This window comes from Onychomys torridus, chromosome 16 (genome assembly GCF_903995425.1).
Source record: "Onychomys torridus chromosome 16, mOncTor1.1, whole genome shotgun sequence".
Classification (NCBI taxonomy): Eukaryota; Metazoa; Chordata; class Mammalia; order Rodentia; family Cricetidae; genus Onychomys; species Onychomys torridus.
In genome coordinates, this window is record NC_050458.1 from 68,101,984 (window position 1) to 68,115,054 (window position 13,071).

The 13,071-nt window shown below is 51.5% G+C and overlaps 1 protein-coding gene across 1 annotated transcript; it reads right to left on the minus strand.

Annotated features, from left to right (window-relative positions):
• Positions 1-7,620: 7,620 nt before the first annotated feature.
• Positions 7,621-9,729, minus strand: Gpr84 (G protein-coupled receptor 84). Its single transcript, XM_036208953.1, has 2 exons — positions 9,602-9,729; positions 7,621-8,997 (listed from the first exon to the last, which is right to left on the minus strand). Exon 2 carries the CDS (start codon positions 8,987-8,989, stop codon positions 7,799-7,801), a length of 1,191 nt encoding a protein of 396 aa, XP_036064846.1. The 5' UTR covers positions 8,990-8,997; positions 9,602-9,729; the 3' UTR covers positions 7,621-7,798.
• Between the last annotated feature and the right edge of the window lie 3,342 nt (positions 9,730-13,071).

Sequence of the window (13,071 nt, forward strand, 5' to 3'; positions counted from 1 at the left end):
ATGAAGCCTATGGGTTGAACAGTCCTTTCTCTGTGAAAACCTGGAACTTGGGCTCAGCATCTGTGAAGCACCTGGGCCCAAGATCCCCCTAAGCATATAGAAAGCGATATACTGGACCATCCCGGCTTGGTCCCTGCACTGGTGGGAAAAGAGCTATGATGTCCTCCATCTTTGGCTGTATGATCTGTGGCTTCTCATGGCCCTGTACAGCCATTGGCTTGGGAGAGCAGGATTATTGCGCAGTTGAGAGCATGGAGAATGTAGTTCTTTCTGTTCAATTCTCAAATCCTGAATTCTCTGACCTTGTTTCTTCAGCCTTCTGTTTCCCAGCAGAACTGAAATGTTGGTGCCCCTGCCTACCCAGACCTTTGGCCAGCAATCTTCTTTTGGGACTCTGCAAACCCATCCTTAGCACTGACTAAAACAGACACAGCAGGGGCTTGGACTGTCTGGTTTGCCTCCCCCTCCTGTTTGTGAACCTTTCCCCCTTCCCCAGGGGATTCTAGGAGGCCCTCCTCCCTTTTTCCCCTTTGGCTGGGAAAGAGACTGCAATCTGAACAGTGCCAGACACCTGCCTGCCAGATGTGGCGATTCCCTGTGCTGCCCCTACCCCACTGTCTCTCTTTTCCCCACCCCACTGAGCTCAGGCAGAGGGAGCCCCCCACAGAGTGATTTACTGCTGCAGTCTCCTCAAGTGCCCCCCTTCAGGTCCCCCCCACATCCCACCCCCGTGCCCATGCTCCCCTCTTTTCCAACCAAGACCAGGAAGCCTCCTCCCACTTCGAGCTGCGGGGCCCTGGGCTGGGGGATCTCTGGCTCCCCCTCTGACTGAAGAAGGAATGAGTGGGTGAAGGGTGACACCCTTGCTGCACCCCTGGGAGAGAAATCAGCAGCGGGACTGAGGACTGTGGCAGCCATAGCTGATGTCATTCTCAACAGGGGAGGACAGGAGCGGAGTAGGTTAACAGAATGGGACCAGCATTCCAGAACTAGATGCAGGGGTCTGGGGCCTCTGAGAAGTTCCTAGGTAGACCAGAGACTATGACTGTGGCTGTGCTATGTACATCCAAGTTTCACGTGTCTGGCCGTGTCTCCAGGCCTTGTGTCTCCAGCTGGGTCTCAGCTAACCCCACAGGCATCTGCCCCTTCAGTCGGACCCCAAACACTCAGGAACTCCAAGCCCTTGCCCTTCTTTCTTCGGTGTTTACCCTTTGGTGTCTTCCTGGGTTTCCCTAGGTTCTTTTCCACATGGTACTTCTCTCTCTGCTCACCTCCCAGGCACCCTGTCCTCTACTTCCTGGCCATAGCAGAACCCACCAGGATCCCACGAAACCAGGGACCCATCCTGTTTTCCTCCCATCCATCCTTGTAACCTGCCATCCAAAGGTCTCTGGTGGGGTGCAACAGGGTTCATGGTGGCACTGAGGCAGGAGGATGACAGTGTCAGAGCTGGACACGCGGAGAGTCCAAGGAAGTAAGGGAAGGGGAGGAGGGCAGAAGAAGGACCGTGAAGCAGTGGGGGCAGGGGCAGAGACAGAAACCTCTACAGAGAACACAAGCAGGGCTAGAGCAGGAAGAAAGGATGGAGGTGGAGGCAGGGAAGACAGCAAGAAAAGTCTGGGGTGGCGCAGGAGGGGCAGGCTGGCTCTCCTGGGCTGCTTTATGCTGACAGGTCATAAATCATGTATGTGCACATGTGCACATGACACATGTATGTAGGAGCCTGAGGTGCTGAAAAGGATGGTGTCCACAATATTATCCTTTTAGTAGCCTGTTCCTTTGAGGCACCTCGCCATGTCTCAGTATTCTTGATGCTCCAGGGACCATTCTGAAGGCACTTCCACATCTCAGGAACCCTGGCTTTCTCACTTGGAATACAAGCCTGCTGGGATGTTCAAGATCCACAGAATAATCAGAAGGCCCCATCCCCTCACTGCACACCCCGTGGCTGCCCACCGGCTGCTCCTGTCCGTCTCCTCCTCCCCCTCTGCTTGTCTGCCCCCTCCTCTGCAGCAACCCCTCCCCCAGACTCCGACCCTCAGCCTGCCTGGGGCCTGGGTCAGAGGGGAGACAAAGACAGGATTTATTACCAGTGTGGAGAAGCAGCCAGAGAGCAGAGCTGAAGGCAAGGGCTGACCTTCCTGAGAAGGGGGACACTAGACCAGAAACAAGAAGCTAGGAAGCTGGACTCTCCTGGCTCCTGCTCAGCCTTGCTCTCTTCATTTTCTCTGAAAACAGAGAAGATGCCCCTGAGGCAATTTTTGGCCTCTAAAGGAAAATTTGAAAGGGAAACAGATGAGACTCATGTCACAGGGTCATTCTCCTACGGATATTGAGTAGGACTGGAAACCATAGGCAACCAGGCCTCCAGTTGTTTCTTCGGTTAGAAAGATCAGGGAGGAGGCTGCCAGATGTGGTACAGAGGACTATTTTCTAATATACAGAGGGTCCTCACATGGCAGACCGGTTAGATCACCAGCAGGAAAGGAAATGGAGGTACTGAAAGACAGGAGGCACAGTCCTGCTGGAAGATGAGGCAGCAGGATTGGTTAGGGGTTACCAGCTCCATCTCCTGGGTTTCCTCCCTGAGATGCACTCAAAGGGTAAGGAAAGCTACCTTTGAAGCAAACACAGTCAGCCTGAGATTGTGTAGTCAGCAGACAGGATATGCTGGAGGAGAGGCTAGTATGATCCAGGGGGTTCCGAGAAACCAGACTGTCTCTGCTGTGGGTGGACCCTGAACTTCTCCCACTAGCTGCCCTTGGAGGCCCCTCCAAAATCTTGGTGTCCAAGGAAGGACAGACACTAGAGTAAACTTCAAGCGAGGGCAAGGTGGAAGAGCCACTGAGCCTTCACCTCAGTACCAGCAACCCATTCCTATTCAGGGCTGATGGGGAAAACTTGGAGCAATCATTGTCTAATTTCTGATGAAATGCTAGAAGTTGGAACTTTTACTGGGAAGGGTAATGGATTGGGAGAAAACAAAAGAATTGGGAGGGGCAGGGAAAGGGAGAGGAGATCCTGTCTTTTTTCCTTACTCCCCCTTTCCTCGATTGAGGAGGCAGATTTACAGCCTTGGTGTTGGGGGGAGGTGAGCATAAGGAAGACAGATCTGCAGTTTTGCCCTCTGAGTGTCTGGGTACTTAGCTTTAACTCCCCCATTAGCATCAATCCCCATCTTGCTGCCCATCCGTCTTCTGACATCAGCTCCTTCCTCTCTCTGCAGGCCAGGCTTTCTGACCCTAAGTGGCTCTTAAAGGGGCCAGTCTAGACCCTTTTCTTTCCCTCCTCTCCCTGGGGCGGCGGAGGGGGGCAGCAAGTTGGTGCCTGTGCGTATGTATGCTGTGGCCATCCTTTCGGAGGCCAGTGTCACCCAGGGCATGGGTGGGGGCAGGGTGGCTCCCCCAGTTCTCTGTAGACCTCCCTTATGTCATGGCCCCTATCCTTTGTCTGCTGCCTCCCCAAGTCTAGAGCAAAGACGCTCCTGGCCAGGGGTTGAGGACTGGGAAAAGCATGTCGATCCTTAGGCAGATGCTCCCCACCCCCACCCCATTTCCTGGAGGCCCAGGGCAAGGAGTGTTTTTAATTCTCAGCCAGCAGTGGACGTGGACAGGCTGGGAACAGAGACTTAGGAAATGCACTGGGTGCCACATTCCTAAGCCTCCTTTCCCAAAGATCCAGGCCGTGGGCCCAGTGGGAGATTTCAAATCCCTTCTGAGAAGGAGACGTCAACCCGGAGAAACCTGCTTGCTAGCTCCTCTCCCCAATTCATTCCTCAGCAACTGAGCTTAGAGGCACAGGAACAGCAGACTCCGCCTGGTCCTCTGAAGAAAGGCTGTAACTGCCCTCCAGGGTCTCCAACAACGACAGGATGCTCACAAAGTTCCTTCCTGATCTGCCTTCCATCCTATCTGCTGCAAAACTCTGCAGGCTTCAGAGGAGGCTCTCAAGGATCGAACCGTTCTCTCTTCCTGGCATCAGACGCCCACCACCCCCAACCCGGAGCTCCCTCTGGTTTGAGATTAGAGGGAGCCGCTGGTGGGGTTCTTGGGAATGTAGCCGTGTCCGAAATAGGAGCCCTCCCCGCGCCCCGGCGGCCCCTTATTTATCACCCTCCAAACCTCACTCTCAAAGAAGCATAAATATTCCCAGTTCCTGAAGGCCGAGCTTGAGCTCGTAAATCTAAGCGGGGGTAGGGTGGGGTGGGAGGGGTCCGGCTCAACAAACGCGACCGGGCTCCCACGGGGTGCGCGCCGCCGGCCTCGGGCCCGCCAGCCTCCGGCCCGGCTCAGCCGGGGGCTCAGCTGCTCTGCTCCTCTAGCGGCGCGGCGGGCACGCGCGGCGGGCACGCGCGGGCGCGGGGGAGGGGCGCGCGGCCTCGCTCCCAGCCGCGCCCCCCGCCTTGGGCGCCCACCAAGCTGTAAATCAGGGCCGAGGCCGCCAGGCCAATAGCAACGCGACTCGTAAATCGGCCTGTCAAGAACAGCCAATGAGAGGTGGCGTTAAATCAAGTCCTGTCAGCGCTCGGCCAATGAAAGTCTCTGGGCTGACCATAAATCTGCCTGCGAGAGACAGCGAAAGTGAGAGAATGTGTGCGCGCGAGCGAGGGCTTGCGGGCGGGGCCGTGGGGGAGGCGCGGGCGGGCGGGCGCGGGCGGGCGCGGGCGCGGGCGGGCGGGCGCGGGCGGGCGCGGGCGCGGGCGCGGGCGGGCGGGCGCGGGCGGGCAGGAGACTGCGGTCTGCCCGAGAGACGCCCTGATGGAGAGGGACAAAGAGAGGCCACGACAGTGCGCGGGCTCGCGCGGGGATCCGTGCACTGACTTCGGATCCCAACAGTGCGCCTCAAGAGAAAACCCCCAGGAAAGCCGTTTTCCGTTCCCTCTCTCCTAACTCGGCCTTTATGGAAATTAGGAACGGAGATGAGTGCGGAGCCCCCCACCCCAAGGGAGAAAGGCTAAATTTCTGTCCTTGGTCTCGGGACTCTTTGTGTCCTCTGAGTCCCCCACCCCGGCCCCGCAACTGAAGATTAGGAGGTCAGTCTGATGTCTAATTGCAATCCCTACCGTTGTTCCCTTCCCTTCAAGGAATGTGAAAAGTGAACCCTTTACCAGCCTTCAGAGGGCTGTCAACCTTCGGAATCTTGGGAGGACTGAGCAGGAAGGACTTTTAGGGTTCGCCTGATCACCTGATCTAGCTCCCGCAAGGCAGCTGTTCAGTGGTGGTTAGTCCTTAATGCTGGCAACAGCTCTGGTTAGACTTTGCCCTCAAACCACAGTTTATCACTTAATAGCCTTTTGACTTTGAACAAATTAACCTGTTGGTGTTTGCTTTCACCTTTGTAAGAAAGTATAACAGATCGTCATGGGAATTTTATGCTAACACGAAATATCTTCACATGGTTTTAGCACTACACAAAGAGTGTCCCCCGATTTTCAGCTTTCTACAGAGCATGACACCTGAAGCCTAGAGTGGCGCAGAGGTCTCCAGTTCATGGAGCTTGTCACTCAAGTCCGTGGTCAGGTCTCAGTTCCACCATCCCTGCAGCTGTCTTGCCCTGTCTCAGGAGCCTCAGCTTTTGTTTGTTGGCTGTGGAGAACACCTAGAAACACGGGCTCTGGATTAGTTCCTGAGTGGGAGGGGGGTCTTTCTATTCTTATTTCAATACTTAATTTTTTTCTTGTCTCAAAACAGGCATCTGGGGATAGTTGGGGATTTAGCTCAGTGGTAGAGAGCTTGCCTAGCAAACTCAAGGCCTGGGGTTTGATCCTCAGCTCCCCCCACCAAAAAAAAAAAAAAAAGAGAGAGAATTTTTTTTCTTTTTCTTTCTTTTTTTTTCTTTCTTTTTTTCTCTTTTCTTTTTCTTTCTTTCTTTTTTTTTTTGTTTTTTGTTTTTTTTTTTCGAGATAGGGTTTCTCTGTGTAGCTTTGCACCTTTCCTGGAACTCACTTGGTAGACCAGGCTGGCCTTGATCTCACAGAGATCCACCTGGCTCTGCAGGCGTGCACCACCATGCCGGGTGGTGGTGGTGCACGCCTGTAATCCCAGCACTCGGGAGGCAGAGGCAGGTGGATCTCTGTGAGTTCAAGGCCAGCCTGGTCTACCAAGCGAGTTCCAGGACAGCCTCCAAAGCTACAGAGAAACCCAGACTTGAAAAACCAAAAAAAAAAAAAAAAAAAAAAAAAAAAAAAAGGGGGGGGGGGCACAGCAGCAGGGGCATCTTGCCAACCCCAACTCACATTCCATCCCCAGTACTCACACGGTGGGTGCTCACCCAATACCTTACTCTGTCCCACCTTAGATAAGGATGGAGACTCCAGTAGCTGGGCATAGTGACTCACACATGAAATCCCCACCTTCCAGAGCCTGAGGCAGGAGGATCAGCATTCAAGGCCAGCCTCAGACGAATAGTGACTCCCTATTTCAAAAGAAAGAAAAACCAATGGTCTCAGCAAGGATTACATGCCTGCAATATTTGTTTGTCCTGAAATATAAAAAAACAAAACCAAAAAAAACCCTAAACCAAAACATCCTCATTCTTCACTTTCCTTTCCAAGCTTGGTGTGTGTGTGTGTGTGTGTGTGTGTGTGTGTGTGTGTGTGTGTACACATGCGTGTAGGTGCAAATCCTGAGCCTCCACCCTTGGCGGGGGATCTTGCTGGCACTTACAATACTCAACCGGAAGTCAGAAAGGAAGCGCAGAGAACCAACGCCATCTGGTGGACATTGTGCTTTCAGGCGATAGTTACAGAATGATAATGCTTGGGATGGCAGGGGTGTGCCCTCCAACATTTCTGCTGGGCTTTCTTCGGCCTGGACAGGAAGATGGGAGGAAGAGAACTTCCCATGTGCAGCTGCCACCTGCTAAGTTCGATTCCATTTTCCCAGAGCACAGTCTCCACCTTGACTGTCCTCTTGCTTGGGGGCACAATGGACAGGATTCACCTCAGCGGTATAACCCGTAGTGTTGAATAAACCTCCTGGCCTGGATGGGTATTCTGGCAGCAGTGGTGAGTGGTGAGGGCTGTTTTATTAAGGAAAAAGACACACACCTGTAATCGGGCTGTGGCTAGGGCAGGAAGGTCTCAAATTTGAAGGCAGCTTGGGCTACATTGCAAAACTATCTTAAAGGAAAAAATAAAAAGGGAGAGAGAAAGCTAATTCTCTCCAAGTACCATACATGTCCTGCAACCTAGAACCCTGTCAGTCATAGGCTGTGTCTATCCCTGGATAGCTGCTCTCTAAACTGCCCTAACACATCCCAAAGCCTCAATTACTGGTTCCAGTTCTGATCCTGACTTAGATCTTTCTCTCCCAGGTAACCACTCCTGGGCGTTAAAAGCGTGCAATGTGGGGCTAGAAAAACGGGCAGGTCAGTGAAATGCTTACTCTGCAAACATGGGGACCTGTGTTTGGATCTCCTGCACACATGTAAGAGCTGTGCATGGCTGTAATCCCAGCATCGGTGAGGCTATGTCAGGAGGATACCTGGAGCTTGTTGGCCAGCCAATCTAGCCAAATTTCTGAGTTCCAGGTTCAGTGAGAAAACTAAGGTGGAAAGAGACCAGGGAAGACCCCCCCACACACACACTCACACACACACGTGCACGCAGAGTGAGACGCATTTATTAATAATCAACCTAGCACAACGCAGGGCTGACACATTGATTCCTGGATGGGAAAGCAGTGTACACCCACACCACTGAGGTTGTCTGTGAAAATGTCCAAGGACTGAAAGGCAGGGCCTGCCCTCTGTGGGCCACTCCTGATGCTGGCCTGCCCTGGTGAATGAACTAACAGCTCTAATGGAACCGACGGAAACTCTGTGGCCCGCGTTTCAGGATGAAGCCATATGCGTGGCGGAACTGGCGGTTCATGGCTGCGTAGAGCACAGGGTTGATGCAGCTGTTGAGCCAGGTGAGGTTGGCAGCCACCATGTGCACTACCCGCGGAGCGCGGCCCCTGGCGTCCAAAATGTTGAGCAGCAGGAAGGGGATGTAGCTGAGGGCGAAGCATAGGAACACTGCGAAGCACATGCGCGTCACCTTCCCGAACTCCGATGGAGCATTCGGGGCTCTGCGCGCTCCTGCAGCTTCCTGGGGCCTGTGATGCGCTTCAGAAAGGCCTCTCTCTACAATATGCTGGGCTGCCTTTCTGGTGCTCTGGCCCCCCGCTTCTGACGAGTCACCTTCCAGGGTCTGAGTTGTCGCAGCACTGACTGGCTCAGATGAAATCCCCTCACTGGGTCCTCTTGAGGCAAGCCCGCTGTCTAGCTCCTGGAAGTGGCCAGGCATGGCCTCTTTTGTCCCAGCCACCTGGTGAGAGCGGATGCTGGCTCGCTGCAGCCGGTATTGGTCTAGCGCTCGAGCCGCACGCTTCACTTGGCGGTGGATGAGGCAGTAGAAGACGCCCACACTGCTGAGCCCAAGCACAAAGAAGATGCCCATGAGGATGGTGGTGTAAGGCCGGCCTCGAATGCGATCAAAGCTGCAGGTGCAGACCACTGGCACCAGGACAAACACATTCCAGAGTGGGGCAAAGCTTGCCACCCCCACGATCCAGCTGCCCACCAGCGCCAGCACGATCCCCTTGGCACTGAAAACCTGGGGAAAGAGCTTAGGGTGGGCAATGAGGAGGTAGCGTCCTAGAGCAATGAGACAGAGGGTGAGAATGGAGACAGAATTGGAAGTAAAGAGGAGGAGCCCGAATATTCTGCAGAAGATGGCGCCTGTGCGCCAATGGAGGTGGAGGTATGTGTCCACAGAGAACGGTTGCAGGAGCGTGCAGTAGAGTAGATCAGCCAGGGTGAGGTTGGCAATGAGCAGGTTGAAGCGAGTTCGGAGCTGAGGACGGATGGCCAATGCCAGCAGGGTGAGTACATTGCCCACGGTGCCTGTCGCAGCTACTACCACACCCCAGAGAACTGCAAAGTAACGATAGCCCAACACAGACTCATGGTAACAGGAGAAGTTGGCATCCGAGGTGTTCCACATGATGGAGACTGAAGGGAGAGGAGAGAGAGATGGAATGAGAATTCACTCTTCATCTTGCCTGCTTTGGACAGCTGTGTCCCCCACACCTGCTCTGCACCTAGAACTTTACAATTCTGGAAAGCCCCTGTCACACCACTTCATCTCCAAGTTCCCAGCTCTCTGTCCTTCCTTTCACATCCTTAGATTTCTTTCCTAAATTAATGGTCCCTTCCAGAAACGTTAATTCTCTGTTTCCCTAAACGCCAGGCCCCTTCAATACATGTGGGATGCTCCCCATGAACCTGGGGCCTCCATCAGAATTCCTTCCCAGTTCCTGAAGACCAGCCAGGAGTCCCTTGTCCTCTGCTCCTCCTTCTGCAAAATAGAGCCCTGATCTTTCTTTGTTTCTTTTTTTGTTTTTTGATAGTGTCTTGTTATGTAGCTCTGGCTGGCCTTAACTCACAGTGATTCTCTAGCCTCAGACCTGTACCACTATTCTCCTGACCTTAAAATTTCTGATTGTAACTACCTGGAAAATGAGAGGATTAAGAAAGTAAGACTGTGTAACACACACACACACACACACACACACACACACACACACACACACGAGTGTACACACAATATGCTTACCTGAGGTTGCCAATTTTCACACTTTCTTCAGTAAACCAAGTCTAGCTCACCTAAAGAGCAGGCCTTTCTTGGGGCAGTCAGGCTTCCAGCCTTTATGGGGAGCAGTCAGCCTTCCAGCTGGACATATAATGCCTCCTACCATGTTAGACCAAAAGAATAAGAAACTCCCTAGTTACCCAACCTTAGCCACTTCCTTCCCCACCTCCAGCCAGTCCCACTAATTTTATCTTGCCTACTAAAGTCTGAGCTTCTCTGTTGAAATTCCCCTGCAACTTACTCCAGAGTTGTCTCATCCTTTTCTTTATCCTTCCTGAAACCCAAATGAAGTTTCCTTCCGTTCTATGAGGCAGGGCCTCTCTAAGGTCATTGCTGAGAACTGTTGAGCAGGGAGACAATGTCAGATCCACCAGACCACTTCTGTTTTTGTTTGTTTGAGACAGGGTCTGACTCATTATCCCAGTCTACCCTAGAACTCCAGAGATTCCCCTGCCTCAGCTATTTGGGTACTGTGAGTATAGGCATGAGTTACCACACCTGACTGGGCCATTTCTCAAGAGGTCAGAAACCAAGACCAGGTTCTAGTAGAACCATTGAACTTGAAACCGGAGAGCTTAGGCTTGTTTTGTAATAACAGTTCCTTTCTTCTCTTCAGAGTCCGGAGATGATTTACATGAGATGGTCCCAAATGACACTTCAGTACATCTGAGAAGTCTCCACTTCTCAGATCAAAAGATATGGGTTTGGGACTGGCAAGATGGTTCAACCTGTAAAGGCACTTGCCATGGCCTGAGTTGTATTTTAGGACTTACATGACAGAAATAGAGAATCAATTCCTGCAAATTGTTCTCCAACTTCCATACAAGTTCTGTGTGACATGTGCATCTATAAACACACACATAAGTAAATGCAATAAAGTTTTTTATTTGAGACAGGGTCTCTTTATGTAGTCCTGGCTGACCTGGAGCTCATTATGTAGATCAGGCTGGCTTTGAACTCACAGAGATCCACTTGCCTCTGCCTCCCAAGTGCTGGGATTAAAGGCGTGCTTCACCACCGCTCAGTGAGGATCACAGTTTTTAAGATGTGTCAGGGTTACATAGTGAGTTCTAGGCCAGCCTTGGTAATTTTAGTGAATGGGAATTTATCTCCAAACAAAAAGTAAATTTGGCTGGCTGGTGGTGGTGCAAACCTTTAATCCCAGCATTGGGAGGCATAGGCAGGTGGATTTCAATGAGTTCAAGGCCAGCCAGGTCTACAGAGCGGGTTCCAGGACACCAAAAATGTTACACAGAGAAATGAAAAAAAAAAAAAAAAGATAAGTCAGTGGTAGAATGCTTGCCCAGAATGTATAAGGTCCTGGGTTCAAGTCTCAGACTTGTATGAACCAAGTATGCAAGTATGTTATTACATACCTGTAATCCCAGCATTTAGGAGGCGGAAAGATCAGAAGTTCAAGGTCATCTTCAACTACTAAGTAAATTTGAGGCTAGCCCAGGCTCCAGGAGACCCCTCCTTAAAATAAATAAATAAATTGAGGCACAACACTCAGGAGGCAGAGGCAGATCTCTGAGTTCAAGGATAGTATTGAGTTTCAGGATAGCTCAGGGTACACAGAGAATCCCTGTCTCATAAAGCCATACCAAAACAAAATAAAACCACAGATGCTTAAGTGATCCAGGCTGTTGACTCCTGCTTGCAATCCCAGCTCTTAGGAATCAGAAGCAGTGGACTTCCTGGCATTTTGAGGCCAGGCTGGGAACAAACTGAGACTGTTTCAAAAACAAACTAAGATGAGCGAGGTCACCTAGACTCAGAAGGACAAACATGGTATATACTCACAGGTGGATGCTAGATGTAAAACAAAAGACAAACACAGTATGTACTCACTCATAGGAGGATACTAGATGTAAAACAAAGATGACTAGACTGCTACACAACTCCAGGGAGGCTACCTAGAAAAGAGGACCCTAAGAAAGACACAGGGATCGCCCAATGACAGAGACATGGATGAGATCTACATGAACAACCTGGACATGATAGGGGTGGGTGGGTGGGGTGTAAAGAAGGGCAGAGGTTGGGGGAAAGAGAGCTTAGGGGACTGGAAGATCCCAGCTGGATCAAGAACAGAGAGGGAGAACAAGGAAAGAGATACCATGATAAATGAAGACCCCATGGGAATAGGAAGAAGCAAAATGCTAGAGAGGTCCCCAGAAATCCACAAAGATAGCTCCACAATAGACTACTGGCAATGGTTGAGAGAAAGCCCGAACTGACCTAGTCTGGTGATAGGATGGCCGAACCCCCGAACTGTTGTGCTAGAACTCTCATCCAATGACTGATGGAAGTGGATGCAGAGATCCACGGCCAGGTCCCAGGTGGAGCTCTGGGAGTCCAATCGGCAAGAAAGATGAAGGAGAATTGTATGAGCGAGAATTGTTGAGACCATGATTGGAAAAAGCACAGGGACAAATAGCCAAACTAGTGGGAACACATGAACTATAAACCAATAGCTGAGGAGCCCCCAACTGGATCAGGCCCTCTGGATAAGTAAGACAGTTGATTAACTTGAACCATTTGGGAGGTCCCCAGGCAGCGGGACTGGATCTGTTCTCAGTACATGAGCTGGCTGTTTGGAACCCGGGGCCTATGTGGGGACACTTTGCTCAGCCTGGGTGAAAGGAGGAGGAGACTAAACCTGCGACTGAATCTACCAGGCTGAGCTGAATCCCCAGGGGACTCCTTGCCCTGGAGGAGATGGGAATGGGGGGGGATGGGCTGGGAGAAGGGCACGGGGGGGGGGGGGTGGGACGACAGGGAATCTGTGGCTGATATGTAAAATTAAATTAAATTATATATAAAAAACAAACAAATGATGACTCCCTGTTTTGTGGTGGGTTGGTGGGGCTGCCAATTAATGAGACAGAAGATCTAGGGTGTGGCTCAATGGTAGAATACCTATCGTTCAATTCCTAGCACCAAAAGCAAGGATAAGGAACATGGCAGGAGGAACAAACTTAGAGAGAGGGAGCGAGTGATATATTCCATTTTGAAACATCAAGTTTGGGGCATGTCAGTTTCCCAGCCTCTCCATCTCATTTCTTCTAGTCCCTCCCTGCTATCTTCCCTACATCAGCCTATTTACATTTCTATTTATTTATTTATTTAGGCAGGGGAGAGAGGAATGTACACGTCACAGTACAGATGGACAACTTGAGGGAGCTGGGTCCTAAGGATTAAGGACTAAAGTCCTTAGAGTTGGTAGTAAGCCCCTTACTCATGAGCCCCTCATTCCTCCATTCCTTCCTCTAAAGGGTTGCCATTGCCCTCATCCTTCAGAACCTCTCATCTCTGTCTTTAATGTATTTTTCATATGTATGGGTATTTTGTCTGCATGTATGTCTGTGCACCATGTGCATGCCTGTTGCCCAGGGAGGCCAGACGAGGGCTTTAGGTATCCTGGGACTGGAGTT

Bases quoted from the DNA above. Each gene is read 5' to 3' on its own strand.
- Gpr84 (XM_036208953.1), bottom strand. From the start codon at position 8,989: ATGTGGAACACCTCGGATGCCAACTTCTCCTGTTACCATGAGTCTGTG.